Genomic DNA, 15238 nt, shown 5'->3' with positions numbered 1-15238 from the left:
GCGGGGGGGGTGGGGGGACGCTGCCGCTGGGTCCGCCCGAGCCGCCGGGCCGCCCCCAGCGTGGCCGGCCGGGCCTAGGCTCCGGGTCCTGCGAACCCCGTACTGGGCGGGGGGTGGGGGGGTGGGGAAGGCTCGGCGCCCCCGGACCGAGGGGCCCGGAAGTCCTCGCGGAGGGGCCAGGGGAACCCCTCCCCACCCAAAAAATACGGGGTCTGGGAGCTCGGGCCTTGCGCGGAGGAGCAGGGTCAGGCCTGGGTCGCGCCGGGTGGGGGGAGAGGGCGGCGTGCTGGGGTGGGGGTGGGGTGCAGGGAATAGGGTCTAGCCTTCGCCCGAGGGGAGAGGCCTGGGCCACCAGACCTGGGGAGGAGGAGGCAGGTCCTTTGGAGGGCTTCGGAGAGGAGGCAGCGTCCTTCCCAAGATGAAGGGCAGTAAGAAGGAGAAGGGTCTCCCCGAGGGCTTCAGAATGGAGGACCTCCGGTGGCTAGGTGGAGAGTAGGGAGGTTTCCTGCATCGGGAGACGAGGGAAGCCTAAGGTTATGGGGGTAGTGAGAAGGTACTTGCTGGGAAGAGGGTACCCCTTGCTTTCAGAAATGACAGGGGGATTGGCCAGGTGTCCTCAGTTTGAGAGGCAAGAGAAATGTGGGCAGAATCTTACCCGAGGGTCTTGACCTGGCTGTCCAAGGAACAAGGAAACCCTGAGCTCTCAAAATGCGACCTGTTACTGACTCTAGGAGAACCAGGAAGTAGGGGTTTTCTCCACATCTGCACACTCTTGCCCTCTGCCCAGACCCCTTTCCTTGGCTAGTATTATGGAACGTTTTCATAAGAGCTTGGGCCTAACGCTTCTAATTTTTCAACCATGCAATAACTTGTTTTTCATTTATACTGAATCAAGTTCATTGACTAGCTGTATTTGAGCTTTGTTGGGTTAGTTTGGGCCCTGTTTTGATTTCTTACACTCTTAGAGGGGTGACTTTTAAAAACGTATCTCTTGATTCCTCCAAACACCTATATAGGAGTCTCCATCCAATCTGTGATTTATATAGAACTTCACTTCCTCTGGATACTTCCTGCAGAGTGAAATGACCTTGGGTTCATTTTATCTGAGTTCACTTTGGCTGAACAACCAAGTACATACGGTGGACTTAGTGAGTTTTGTGCTTAAGTAATAAAGTTGCAAATTGGAGACTTTTTGTTGTTGTTGTTGTTGGTTTTGGCTATTTATTTGAGACTGGGTTTCTCTGTGTGGCTCTGGCTGTTTTGGAACTGGCCTCCACTTGTTTAGGTATTTGAGACAGGGTATCTCTGTAGTCCTTACTGGCCTTGAACTCAAGAGATTTACCTGCTTCTGCCTTATGAGTGCTGGGGTTAAAGGCATATGCCATCATTGCCTGGCTTTTGTTTGTTTCTTTTTGAGATAAAGTCTTCTTTTAGTTTGGCTGGTGTCAAACTGAAAAGAGATTTCACCTGCCTCTGCCTCCAAAATATGCCAGGCTGCTCTGTATGTTAGTTATTTGACACCGGGGCTCACTATGTAGCCCTGGCTGGCCTTGAACTTATGGTAGTCTTGCCTCAGAAGCCCAGGTTCATGCATGTAGATGGGAGATGATCATACCAAGCATGTGCTTGCTTTTCTTTCTTTCTATTTATTTTCTTGGCATCTTTCTCTGTAGCTCTGGTTTGACTGGCACTTGCTGTATAGACCAGACCGACTTTACGCTTGCATATCTTTCTGCTTCTGCCTCTCCTGAGCTAAGATTTTAAAATTAGATTTATTACCTGGCACAGTGGCACACGCAGATCTTCCTGACCTCACTCACTTGTAAAGGAGCAGCAGGCAGATACCTGAGTCTGAGGCCAACTACATTGCATGTTCCAGCCCGTGTCTCAAAACAACAGCAAAAATGTATATGTTCCTGTCACTGTGTGTGTGTATATATATATATATCTGTGTGTCTGCTTGCCTGCCGTGCTGGTATACTTGTGGAGGTCAGAGGACAACACAGGATTTGAGTCTCTTCTTCCACTGTCTGTGTCCTTCAGATCAAACTCAGGTTTTCATGCTCCACAACAATAGCCTGTCTTTACCTTCTGAGCCATCTTGCAGGCAGGCACCCATCTCCTTTTTTTGTTTTTGTTTTTATTTTAAACTAAGGTTTTGTATAGTCTCAGCCTTCTTATGTAACTGAAGATGACCTTGAATCCCTAACACTTCTGCTTCTACCCCCAGAGTGCTGCTATGCCTTGTTCCTGCTCACTTTAAATATTCTTAAGTTTATAATGCTATATGCATAATGTTGGGAGGGGTACCTGTGCCATGGTGTGCAGGTGGGCAGAGGCTGGAGGGTTTTATGGAGTTGGTTCTCTCCGTTTATCTTTGCATGAGGTCTAACTCAGGTAACCAGGCTTTTTTTTCCCCCCCCCCTGAAAATAATTGCAGAGCAGCAGCCAGTTAGAACTTGTCTGTAATCTCAGCTCTCTGTAGACTGAGCCAGGAGGATTGAAAGTTCAAGCCCAGCCTGGACTACTTAGTGAGACTTTTCTCTCAAATACCCAAGTAACTGAATGTGGAGGTTCTTGCCTGCATTCCCGAGCTTGGTAGAAGCTGGAGGCTCGATAGCACAAGGTCACCCACAGCTACATAGAGAGTTTGAGACCAGCCCAAAACTAAGCAAGGACTAAAAAGCAAACTGGGGGAAAAACTGTTTTGCTGTAGGTTGACCCCATGGCTCATGCCAAGCCTGGGCCCTGAGCTGTACTGCCCTGCAATGCTTCTTTCTGCATACTTGACTACATTTTATTAAAATTCTGTCATGGCTTTGTACGTTCTCATAGAGTTACAGCGCTCACAGCAGTGCGATCTCATGTGATCTCATCAGGGATCTTGCAAGGCCTCCTCTGTGAGGCACCCATGGGATCCGTCGGCTCATCTCTCCTCTGGAGGCTGTGTTGCTATACACAAGGGGCAGCTTTGTGTTTACACATTTTAGAGCGATGACCCTGCAGCTAGCCATGCAGTCTGCTGGTTTGGAGGTACACGCTGGAAGTGGGATATTTAAGGTGATGATATTGAACCTAGGCTTCATTTTACTAAGAATTATGAGTTGTCTTGTTGGAGTGGACTCTTCTCTGTCACTAAAAACATGTTCCAGATGACTCTTAGGCTCGACTGTTAGAAGCGGGAACATTCCTTCTGGGTTCCAGGTATGGAAGGAATAAAGTACAAATTCTGCAGAGAGTGTTAACAACTTAGCCACCCTCCTTATTCAAGATGGCCACAGGAACTCAGCCTTTCTGGGAAGAAGGTTGAAATTAGAAGCACCATTCTAGATCTTCTGTGACCCAGTAATTTATCTGAGCTATTTATTTAAAAAATAAAGTTGGAGCCGGGCAGTGGTGGCACATGCCTTTATTTCCAGCACTCAGGAGGCAGAGGCAGGCGGATGTGGATGTCTGAGTTGCCAACCAGCCTGATCTACAGAGTGAGTCCCATGATAGCCAGAACTACACAGAGAAACCCTGTGTACCTGAAGACAGTCTTTGGCTCAACACATATAGTCCCAATACTCAAAGGCAGTAGGATTCTTAAACTTTGAGGCTAGCTTGGGCTGCATAATGAGTCCCAAGCCAGGAAGCTATTATATAACAAGACCTTGTCCCATCCTCCTGTCTCCCTACAACCTCCCAGGATTGAAACTGCTCCTTTTTTTGGTGGAATAAATCTTGACTTGGGAGTCAAATTTGTACCTCAAATGTTGTTTGTTTTGTTAATATTTACTTTCTTATTTGGGCCCACTGGCACACAACTTGAATCACAGTATTGGGAGGCAGGGGTAGGTGGATCTATGTGAGTTCAAGGCCAGCCTGGTCTACATATTGGGTCCCAGGACAACAGCCAAGACTATATAGAGAAACCCTATCTTGAAGAAAAAAGAATTACTTTCTTGTTAGAGGCCAACCTGATTTAGTGAGTTTCAGACTAGTCAGAGCTATATAACAAGACCCTATCTAAAAAAACCCAAAAAACAAGGCAAGCCGGCAGTGGTGGCGCACGCCTTTAATCCCAGCACTTGGGAGGCAGAGGCAGGTGGATTTCTGAGTTTGAGGCCAGCCTGGTCTACAGAGTGAGTTTCAGGACAGCCAGGGCTACACAGAGAAACCCTGTCTCGAAAAGAAAAAAAAAAAAGGCAAAAGGTTTATTTTCTTTTTGTATGTACATGAGTATTTTACCTAAATGTATGTATGTGTGCCACATTTGTGCCTAAAGAAGTCAGAAGAGGGTATCAAGCCTTCTGGGACTGGAGTGAAGGTGATTGTGAGCCCATGTGGGTGTTGGGGATCTAACCTGGGTCCTCTACAAGATTAACCAGGCTCTTCTTACCGGATGATACATCTCTCCAGCCCCTACTTCAGACTTAGGATGTTACTATTGTATACAAACCCTCATTCTGCAAAGCTGAGCACAGTGGCACGCATCTATAATGCCAGCATCTGGGAGGTGAGAGGACACCAGGTCACGGTCATCCTCAGTGACACAGTGGTTTTTCAAGGCCACCGCAAAATCAGTAAACCTATAGTTGGATGACTCCGGAGGCCTTGGCAGGAGGATCCCTCAGACCCAGAAGTTAGAGACCAGCCTGTCAGCACGGCAGAAACAAGCTGTGGGGAAGACAGCCTGCACTTAACAACTAAGCAGAAGAGCTTTCACCTCAATCCTCAACAGCCCCCACCAACCCCCTCTCCCAGAGAGGTAGAGAAACATGGTGGGAAACCAGCACAAGCTCAAAGCCTGTGAAGGAAGTCACTGGAGGCCTTTGCACAGAAGTAGTGATTCAGAGATCTCCAAAGGTTAGCAGAGACTAGCCTGAAGGAAGGGGAGGACAGGCCTTGAGGCAGAAAGCAAGGTTGAAGCTCAGTCCAGGAAATGTGACATGTTTGAAAGCTGAAAAACTGTGACAGGAGCTGATATGCCACCTTTTAGAAGGAGGCTGATTTGCAAGACTCTGTAGGCCACAGTGAAGTGCTTGAACTTTCTTCTCACCGCAGCAGGAGTGCATATTAAGGCATGGCCTTTGGTAGGATCACTTTGGTTATGTGGGGAATGAATTGGAGGAATCCAAGACCAAAGCTTGGGATATAGAAAAAAAGCTGGAAAACTCCAGGTGACAGTGTGACATCCCAGGTACAGTGTTGGTAGCACAGATGGAGAATGGGAGGAACACACACACACACACACATACAGAGGAGATTGGATGGGGTTTTGTGGTTGATTGGATTTAGAAAGAGGAGGCAAAAATAATTCCTGAGCTCCCTTCTTTTGAAAACGGGTGGAGGCTAGCACCACTTAGGGAAACAGGAAATCTAGGAGCAGGTTTAAGAGAATATGGTTCAGTTTGATGTAGTAAAGGCCAATAAATACAAAGATGTAGAATCCTTTAAAACAAACCAACCAACCAACAAACTTGAATGGAATTAAAAAGCCAGATATGAAGGAATTTGACCAGGTGATACATACTGACAAAGTGAATTCACATTATTTCTCATTGTCAAAGCTGAGGAGAATGATGGACACAAGACTGTTTCAATGACAGCGCCAAAGCACTGGGCCCAATGAGGCAGACATTTGAGGCTAGCCTGAACTACATAGCAATACTTTGTCTTGAAAAACCAAGATTAAGCTGGGCGTGGTGGCGCACGCCTTTAATCCTAGCACTCGGGAGGCAGAGGCAGGCGGATTTCTGAGTTCGAGGCCAGCCTGGTCTACAAAGTGAGTGCCAGGACAGCCAGGGCTATACAGAGAAACCCTGTCTCGAAAAACCAAAAAAAAAAAAAAAAAGAAAAGAAAAACCAAGATTAAGGGCTGGAGAGATGGCTCAGTGGTTAAGAGCACTGACTGCTCTTCCAGAGGTCCTGAGTTCAATTCCCAGCAACCACATGGTGGCTCACAACCATCTGTAATGGGATCTGGTGCCCTCTTCTGGTGTGTTTAAAGACAGCTACAGTGTCCTTACATATAACAAATCTTAAAAAAATAAAAAAAGAGCGCTAGAAACACATTAGTGTGTGTTCAAAGTGTAGCAAGTGGCTGATAGGGTTGGAGATGAATGCTGTAGATAAAACTGGAATATTCTGAGGCCAGAGAGGTCCACTTTGAATGACATGTTACGTATGTGCAAACAAGGCTGGCAGAGCTGAGGAGTGACTTGGGTCTCTGGCTACCAGTGACACATGCCAGCTTGAATCCATGATCACTATGGCTGTCTCCTGCTACCCTCACATGCTCACTTAGACTGAGGTAGGAAATTCAGTGTATTTTCTTGTACTCTATACCAACTGCAGTTTCCCTTCTTCCCTCTCTCCCTCCCTCCTCCTCTTCCTCCTTTTTAAAAGACAGATATGTATCTCAGGCTGTATTCAAATGCTTCGTAATCTTCCCTATCAGCCTCCCAGTGTGACAGCACCTGGCGCGCTCTCTTTTCAAGTGTAGTGTAAAGGACTGCTCCTTATTGTCAGAGCACTTACCCACCATGCACAGGGCTCTGATCTGGGTTCCTAGCACTGAAAACAAAACAAAACAAAATTTTTCCCCCCTGAGTTCTGAAGTCTAACAGCTGCAGGATATCCTGAGACCCTCTGAGTTTTCATAAAGATTAGGACAATGGAGACAGCACAGTAGGTAAAAGTGCTTGCCATTGTTGCTGAAGGAGAGAACCGACTCTGGAAATTGTCCTATGACCTCCACGTGGGTGCCTCAGCATGTGCACAGACATACAACTATTTAAACAACACAAAAAGACTGGGTGGGTCAGTGTGTCAGCTCGAAGGAGTACATGGGACTTGGTGGTGTCCTCAGTAGCTCTGCAAGGAGCTGTCAGACGGTGTCATCTCCATTCACTCTGAGCAACTGATATGTTTCTGTGACTCATGTGGAGGTGCAAACCTTAGTCCCAGCATTCCCAGTGGAAGCAGGAAGATCAAGAGTTCAAGGCCATCCTCAGCTACAGAGAAAGTTCCAAGTCAGCCTGGACTATTTGAGACTCCATCTCGAAAAATAAGACAAAAGGAACATAAAGTTCTTAAAGCCAAGTTTGGCGACTTATATACCCTGTAATTTCAGCACATTGAAGCAGAGGCAGAAGGACTGCTTTGAGTTGGAGACTTTGTTTTGGACTAGAGAGCTGGCTCAGTGGTTAAGAGCACTGACTGCTCTCCCAGAGGGTTGGGTTTGACACCCTCACAGACATTCATGCAGGCAAAACACCAATGCACATAAAATAAAAATAAATTATTTTTTAAAAAAGAAAGTTCTTGGCCACGTGGTGGCTCATGCCTCTAATGTGAGTTGTAGGATCTCTGAGTTTGAGGCCAGCCTTGTCTACAGTCTGAGTTGTAGAACAGCCAGGGCTACACAGAAGAAAGAGATAGGTTTTTAAGACAGTGAAGTCAGCTGTTATAAAAAGCTATATACCTGAATTCAGATATTTACTGAGTGTTGATTAAGGATAGAACACTATATGTAATATCACATACTTGATATGAAATGACTACTTGCACTTAAAATAGGTATGATTCCTACTTTCCAGGGGCCACTCTTTGGGATGGAAGTAGTCTATGCTGTAACTTGATCCACAGAAAAAACAAGCCAGGTATGGTGCATGCTTGCAATGCTAGCACTTGGGAGGCAGAGGTGGAAGGATCAGCAAAGTGGAGCCAGCCTGGAATACTTCTTGAGAGTCCCTTTTCAAAACCAAAGCAAAGAGCAAAGTTCTTTGATCCCAGAATTCAGGAGGCAAAGGCAGACTCATCTTTGAGTTTGAGGCTAAGGTGGTCTACATACTGATTTTCATGTCAGACAACATTACATAGTGAGACCCTGTCTCAAAGAAAGAAAACAAAGAAAACCCTAAACAAAAACCCCCTTACATTCTAGTACTGTTCATTTCTGTGCTGATGGGATCCCTCCCAGGGCTGCTGATGATCCCAGGCTACCAATTTAATTTCCCTAAACTTGAGAGGAGATGCACAGTTAGGTCTGAGGAGCAGGTAGCATTGGCTCTGGCAAACCACTGGTGAGTCATATGTCTATGAAAACACACTAAGAGCCCGTGTGCGCCCGTCAGCTCCTCTCAGTCCTCATCCTTTGCAGAGAACATCTTTGGGCACTCTGAGCTGTTCCTTCTCTCGCGCTCCTCTCCGGTAGCTGTCTCTTTCAAGGTGAAGTTACTCATGCTCCTTGTTTCCCGCAGCAGCCCCAGCTAGCTGACTTCATGTGAAAGATGGCCAATGCAGAAGTGAGCGTCCCAGTGGGAGATGTGGTTGTGGTACCCACTGAAGGAAATGAAGGGGAGAACCCGGAAGACACTAAAACTCAAGTGATCTTGCAGTTACAGCCTGTGCAACAAGGGTGAGTGGCTAGAGATTTGGATATTCCAGACAGTTGTTATTGCCAGGTGTAAAGGATGGGAAGTAGGAGCTGTACAGTGGTTTAGTACAGCATAAACATTTGCTTCAGTTAGAGCTTCCTGGGTTTCCATCTCTGTCATCTTAGAGTTCGTCCCTAGTACCCGACTCTGCCTTTACAGTGTGAGCTGGTTAGCACAGGGCCCAGGCGCATATTTCTCAAATGTGGTGCTGACTCAGAAACTAAGAAAGACACATCCAAAAATATTTCTACTATAAGCTCTCAAACACTCATGGATAGGTGCATTATCAAGCTCAGTCTATCAAAAGTATCTGTGCACTCTCATCACCATGAAGATGCACTGTGAAGGTGTTAGAAGAAACAGTACAAGGTCCTCACCACCATGAAGCTTGCAATCTATTGTAAAAGCCAGAAGTGCATGGATTAAGTATGGAATCCCTACCTAGTGAAGACAAAGGGCTAAGTGGATCACTGTCGGTTAAGAAAGGAAAGTTGACTAAAATGCCTTTGCAATGTTCAGGGTCAAACCTGGAACCTCTCTTTATGCTGCACAGATGATCTGTCCCTGAGCTATGTTATATACCAACCCTAAAAGATAGAACTTAGGATGCATTTCTTTGGGCTGGGCAGTAGTCTCACACTCTTTTGATCCCAGCACTTGGAAGGAGCGGCAGGTGGATCTCTCAAGTTGGATGCCAGCCTGGTCTACAGAGCAAGTTCCAGAAGAGTCAGGGCTACACAGAGAAACCCTGGAGGGAGCAAGTTGATGGTAGTGATCTCTCTGTCTGTCTGTCTGTTTCCTTCCTTTCTTTTTCTTTCTTTTTTTGAGACAAGGTCTTGTTATGTAGCCCAGATTGGGCCCAAGTTCACTCTCCTTCTCCCTTAGCCTCTTCAGTGTTGAGATGATAGGTATGTGGTGCTGCCATGCCTAACTTTAAGGGGTAATTAAAAAAAAAGCCTCGTGGTGGTGGCACACGCCTTTAGTCCCAGCACTTAGGAGGCAGAAGCAGGCAGATCTCTGTGAGTTCAAAGCCAGCCTGTTCTACAGAGTGACTTGCCTTAACCACTTAGCCATCTCTCCAGCTCCAAGAATGTTTGGTTAAATACTAACAGTGCTGTAACCAAAGCTCAAGAACAGTCATACCAAAAGATGATGAGTGGTTATCCTGGAGGCGTTAGATAGAAGGAAAGGCATCTAATATTTATCTTAATGATTTATTTTTATTTCATGTGCATTAGTTTTTTTTGCCTGCAAGTATGTCTGTGAGGATGTCAGATCTCCTGGAACTGGAGTTGCGTCAGTTGTGTACCATCATGTGGGTGCTGGGAATTGAACCCAGTTCTCTGCAAGAGCAGCTAATTCTTTTTAACTGCTAAGCCATTTGCTATTATTGTTTAATTAGCATTTATTTATTTAATTATTTATTTATTTATTTATTTATTTATTTATTTATTATATGTTAAGTACACTGTAGCTGTCTTCAGACACTCCGAAGAGGGCATCAGATTTCATTACGGATGGTTGTGAGCCACCCTGTGGTTGCTGGGATTTGAACTCAGGACCTTTGGAAGAGCAGTCGGCGCTCTTAACTGCTGAGCCATCTCACCAGCCCTTAATTAGCATTTTAAAATTTGATTTGTTCGTACAGTTTTATAACTACCATTAAAATTATATTCAGAATCCAAACACTTTGGCAACACATCAAACATAAAAAAGGCTGGTGTAGGCTTAACCTCAGAACTCAGCTGTCCTGGAACTCACTCTGTACAGCAGGCTGGCCTCAGCCTCCTGAGTGCTGGCATTAAAACACCAGCACTGCCTGGCTTGGTTCTCCTTTTTCATTGCACAGAATCAATAACTGATTTTTATAGAAAGTAACCAAATCCTTAGCTTAGAGTCTTCATCATATACTTAGGCCATACCTGAAATTTCTCGGTAGCTGAGATCTCACACGGTCACACGTGACTGTTACAGGTACACCTGAAGTAAAGAAGCTGATATCTTAGTGAGTCCTGGCCAGATGTGCTCCTGAGTTTGCCTGTCCTGAAACACTGCTTGACATAACTGACTTTTTTTTTTAAAGATTTATTTATTATACATATGTATGATAATTTGTGATACACTGTAGCTGTCTTCAGACACACCAGAAGAGGGCATTAGATCCCATTACAGATGGTTGTGAGCCACCATGTGGTTGCTGGGATTTGAACTCAGGACCTTCGGAAGAGCAGTCATTGCTCTTAATCACTAAGCCATCTCTCCAGCTCCATAACTGACTTTTTTTTTTGGTGGTTTTTCGAGACAGGGTTTCTCTGTGTAGCTCTGGCTGTCCTGGAACTCACTTTGTAGACCAGGCTGGCCTCGAACTCAGAAATCCGCCTGCCTCTGCCTCCCGAGTGCTGGGATTAAAGGCGTGCGCCACCACGCCCGGCTCATAACTGACTTTTTTGAGGCAGACTTTGTCTAACAGCCCTGGGTGTCCTGCAGCTCTCATTGTATGTAGACCAGGCTGGCTTTGAACTCATAGTCTGCCTCTGCTGGGATTATAGGAACAAATTACTATCACTCAGGGAGAAGACTGACTTTTTGTTTGTTTGTTTTTTGTTTTTTTGTTTTGTTTTTTGGTTTTTCAAGACAGGTTTCTCTGTGTAGCCCTGGCTATCCTGGAACTCACTTTGTAGACCAGGTTGGCCTCAAACTCAGAAATCCTCCTGCATCTGCAGAGACCAGTGTACAGGCGGTGCTTTCAGATACCAGTGTGTTCAGGTTAGTGCGAAAGGCTGATGAGAGGAAACAAAGGACACTCGTGTGACATGTGTGACATGTGTGACATGTTAGGTCATCTGAATGTAGAGACATTTGGGAAGATCTGCTTTACCTAACCGACTCCATCAAAGTCTAAATAGGTACAACCCTGATTAGCTTCAAAGAGCACATGAGAGAGGTTGTGTTCATTGTGATACGGTCTCAGAAGATTGTATAACCTCCCATTTAGTGGCACCTCTGGTGATCGCTGGGTACCTGGGGCAGATTCATGTTACTATATACTTGGTTTATGCCAATAATTTGCTTCTGAAAGACTAAAAGGCTATAAAAAATAAATAAAAATAAAACCCAACTCTATAATGTGCAGATTTCAGCAAGAGCCACCCATTTCTGGGTCATCAGACCACTTTCTGTCTCATGCTGTCTGCTGGCTCTGTTTTAGTCAGGTGAATTTTATGAACAGGTCTGTCCTATACTTGAAGCAGTATTCACTGTATCTTGAGCATTTAAAGTAGTAGCTGTCAACCTGCGGGTCACGACCCCTTTGAAGGTTGAACAACCCTTTCACAGAGGTTGCCTAAGACCATCAGAAAATACAGTAATTTGCATTATGATTCATGCCTGGAGCAAAGTTAGAGTTACGAAGTAGCAAGGAAATAATGTTATGGTTGGGGGTCCCCACAGCATTAGTAGCTGTGTCAGAGGGCTGCAGTGAAAGGAAGGTGAGAACCTGCCCTCCAGTTATTGAGGAAGGGCTGAAGAGATGGCTCAGCAGGTAGAGAGAAGCAGGTAGAGAGAACACATTGCTCTTCAGAGGACCCAAGTTTGGCTCCCAACACCCACATCAGGCAGGCAGCTCACAACCACTTGTAACTCTAGCTCCACGGTATCTGACATCCCCTCTGTTCTCCATAGGTACATGCACGCATGTGCACACACATACACACATGCGTAGATGTATATAAGCAATCATCTGGTTTTATACACATAAGTAACACAGATCTATAAAGTTATGAAGGAGAGGGTCCATGGAATACAGTAGCAAAGGGAGTCAATGTAAGACGGGTTCATGGACTTGGGGTGCTGGGAGCTGTTTCATCTTCTGGCAGTAACTGCTAAGTGGTCTGGGCCTCTTGAAGTTTACAATGGGAAATTTGTCAAAGTCATGCCGAAAATACCCTTATTTTACTCCTTTCTGATTAAAACACGTCTTCCCCCCTTACTATGAATATTAATTTTTCATGACTTATATAGTTTTTATTGATGGACACTTTCACTACAGGATTTATGAAGCTGGGTCGGAGAATAGTGCAGCAGTTGTAGCCGTAGAGACCCACACAATACACAAAATCGAGGAAGGAATTGGTAAGTCTTTCTGCCATTCTATCCAGTACCTTTGACTTCAGCTTGTTGGTGAGTTTCTGCATGTTTTTGCTGTGAAATCTCTGGAGATAAAACCCAGAACCCTGTCCAAGCCAGCAGGATGCTCACTGCTGAGCTGGGCCCCCAGCCTGTGTTTGCTGGTCTTTTGTGCCCTATTTTCTGTCCCAACCAACCCAGTGTACCAACTGATAATGCCACCAAGATGGCACTTGGCAGGCATGATGGAGCATACCTTTAATCCCAGCACACAGGAGGCAAAGACAGGCACATCTCTGAGTTTCAGGATCTTGGACTACATAGAAAAACTCTAAAAAAAAAACAACCAAGCTGGGTTGTGGGTGCACATGCCTTTTATCCTAGCACTGGGGAGTTTGAGGCCAGCCTGGTTTACAGCAAGTTCCAGGACAGCCAGGGTTTCATTGAGAAACCCTGTCTCAATGAAACAAAACCAAACCAAAAAACAAGCATACAAAAAGATGGCAGACCTGTAACTTGATCACTTACTATCAATATATTATAGTAGCCAAAAAGTTTGGTTTTTTTGGTCTAAAAAGAATCCTGCAAGAGTGCAGGACATCTGTCTTCAAGTCTGAACGTTCGTGGTGTTGACCAGCCCGGAGTGAATTCAAGAATGGGTGATGTTGAAAAAGGCAAGAAGATTTTTGTTCAGAAGTGTGCCCAGTGCCACACTGTGGAAAAGGGAGGCAAGCGTAAGACTGGACCAAATCTCCATGGTCTGCTTAGGTGGAAGCCAGGCCAGGCTGCTGGATTCTCTTACACAGATGCCAGCAAGAACAAAGGCATCACCTGGGGAGAGGACACCCTCCCTGATGGAATATTTGGAGAATCCCAAAAAGTACATCCCTGGAACAAAAATGATCTTTGCTGTAATTAAGAAGAAGGGAGAAAGGCAGACCTAATAGCTTATCTTAAAAAGGCTACTAATGAGTAATTCCTCTGCCTTATTTATTACAAAACCTGTCTCATGGCTTTTAATGTATACCATAATTTAATTCATATACCAAATTCAGATCATGAATGGCTAACAATGTTTTTGTTGGGCAGTCCTGATTTAAGTGAAACTGACTACGGTCTTTTTTAAAGCAGCAGTTCCAGTTGTATCCTTGCTACCACTGCTCTCCCTTTCTCAAGATAGGATTGGACTTAGTTAGTAATGTTTTACTTTCCATAAATATGGGCATTTCACCTCAAACCTATTAAATGGGGGGGCTAGTGAAATGGCTCAGCGGTTAAGAGTGCCAACTGCTCTTCCAAAGGTCCTGAGTTCAAATCCCAGCAACCACATGGTGGCTCACAACCATCTGTAACAACATCTGACACCCTCTTCTGGAGTGTCTGAAGACAGCTACAGTGCACGTACATATAATAAATAAATAAATTAATTAATTAATTTTTTAAAAATCCTGCAGAGAGAGGTGGGGTAAAATGCTTAGCTTGAGCCTCTATGTGGGATCCTTAAGCACCATTGGGGGGGGGGAAACAAACAAATTAAAAAGAAACAAGCACGGGGCCTGTGATGTGAATCTGTAAGTCTGGCTATTTGAGCAGTTGAGGCAAAAGACTTACAAGTTTAGGATGTATCTATACTGCAGGGCAAGTTCAAAGTCAGAAGATCGGGGGCATAAACTCAATAGTAAAATGCTTGTCTTGCATGTACCAGGACCTACATTCAATCCTTAGTCTTCTGTCCCCCCTCTGAAACTCCTCTTTGTGAAGCTCATGTATTTATATGTAAAATATAGAAAGTAATTCCCATCTCAAAAGATTATAGGAAGAATTAAAAATTCTGGGTGTATTGTCTCATGTACAGTACAAATCCTGTTACTTTGGAAATAGTGGCAGCAAGATCAGAGCCACCCTTGGCTACATAAAAAGTTCACAGCAGCTTGAGGTACACAAGACCCTGCATCAGAAAACAAACAAAAGAATTATAATATTAAAACAAGTAAAAACAAAACAAACAAACGAAAAAACCCAAAAGTTTATGGTAGGGTTGGCCATATTGTTCAGTAGTACAACACTTAACTAGCATGTACAAAGCCCTGGGTTTGATCCCCACCAACATACAAAACAAGAGAATCTGAGGGGCTGGAGAGTGGCACGGCAGATCAAAAGTACTTGTCATGTAAACAGGTAAACCTTCAAATGAGTTTAATCCTAGAACCCACGTGAAGGTGGAAGAAGAGAAGGACACAAGAGTTGTTATCTGTTCCACAGGCATGGCACCATGCTCCCTCCAGGAAGACATAGCTGTTAGGTCAAACTCTACAAGGATTCCTGGGGCTGGAGAAATTAAATAGTTAATACTCTTTTTTTTTTTTTTAAGATTTATTTATTTATTTTGTGTATGTGAGTACACTATAGCTATCTTCAGACACACCAGAAGAGAACGTTGGATCCCACCACAGATGGTTGTTGAGCCACCATGTGGTTGCTGGGAATTGGACTCAGGACCTCTGGGAGTCAGTGTTTTTAACCACTGAGCCATCTCTCCAGCCCCAATAGTTAATAATCTTTTGTTTTGTTTTGTTTTTTCAAGACAGGGTTAATCTGTGTAGCCCTGGCTGTCCTGGAACTCACTCTGTAGACCAGGCTGGCCTCGAACTCAGAAATCTGCCTGCCTCTGCCTCCCAAGTGCTGGGATT

At 45.0% G+C, this 15238-nt stretch overlaps 1 protein-coding gene and 1 pseudogene across 3 annotated transcripts in view; both read left to right on the top strand.

Moving 5' to 3' along the window:
• Gmeb1 (glucocorticoid modulatory element binding protein 1) overlaps positions 1 to 15238 on the top strand; it is a 37186-nt gene that overhangs the window by 323 nt on the left and 21625 nt on the right. The window contains exons 2-4 of one of the 3 annotated variants that reach the window (XM_021161118.2): positions 7584 to 7646; positions 8247 to 8404; positions 12472 to 12554. In XM_021161118.2, coding sequence (XP_021016777.1) covers positions 8277 to 8404; positions 12472 to 12554 — 211 coding nt within the window. In that variant the 5' untranslated portion in view covers positions 7584 to 7646; positions 8247 to 8276. The remainder of the gene's footprint in view (positions 1 to 7583; positions 7647 to 8246; positions 8405 to 12471; positions 12555 to 15238) is intronic. The other 2 variants (XM_021161119.2, XM_029476464.1) reach the window with 2 other exon arrangements.
• On the top strand, positions 13041 to 13539 carry LOC110293250 (annotated as a pseudogene).

This window comes from Mus caroli, chromosome 4 (assembly GCF_900094665.2).
Source record: "Mus caroli chromosome 4, CAROLI_EIJ_v1.1, whole genome shotgun sequence".
Lineage (NCBI taxonomy): Eukaryota > Metazoa > Chordata > Mammalia > Rodentia > Muridae > Mus > Mus caroli.
This window is presented reverse-complemented; position numbering and strand designations above follow the sequence as displayed.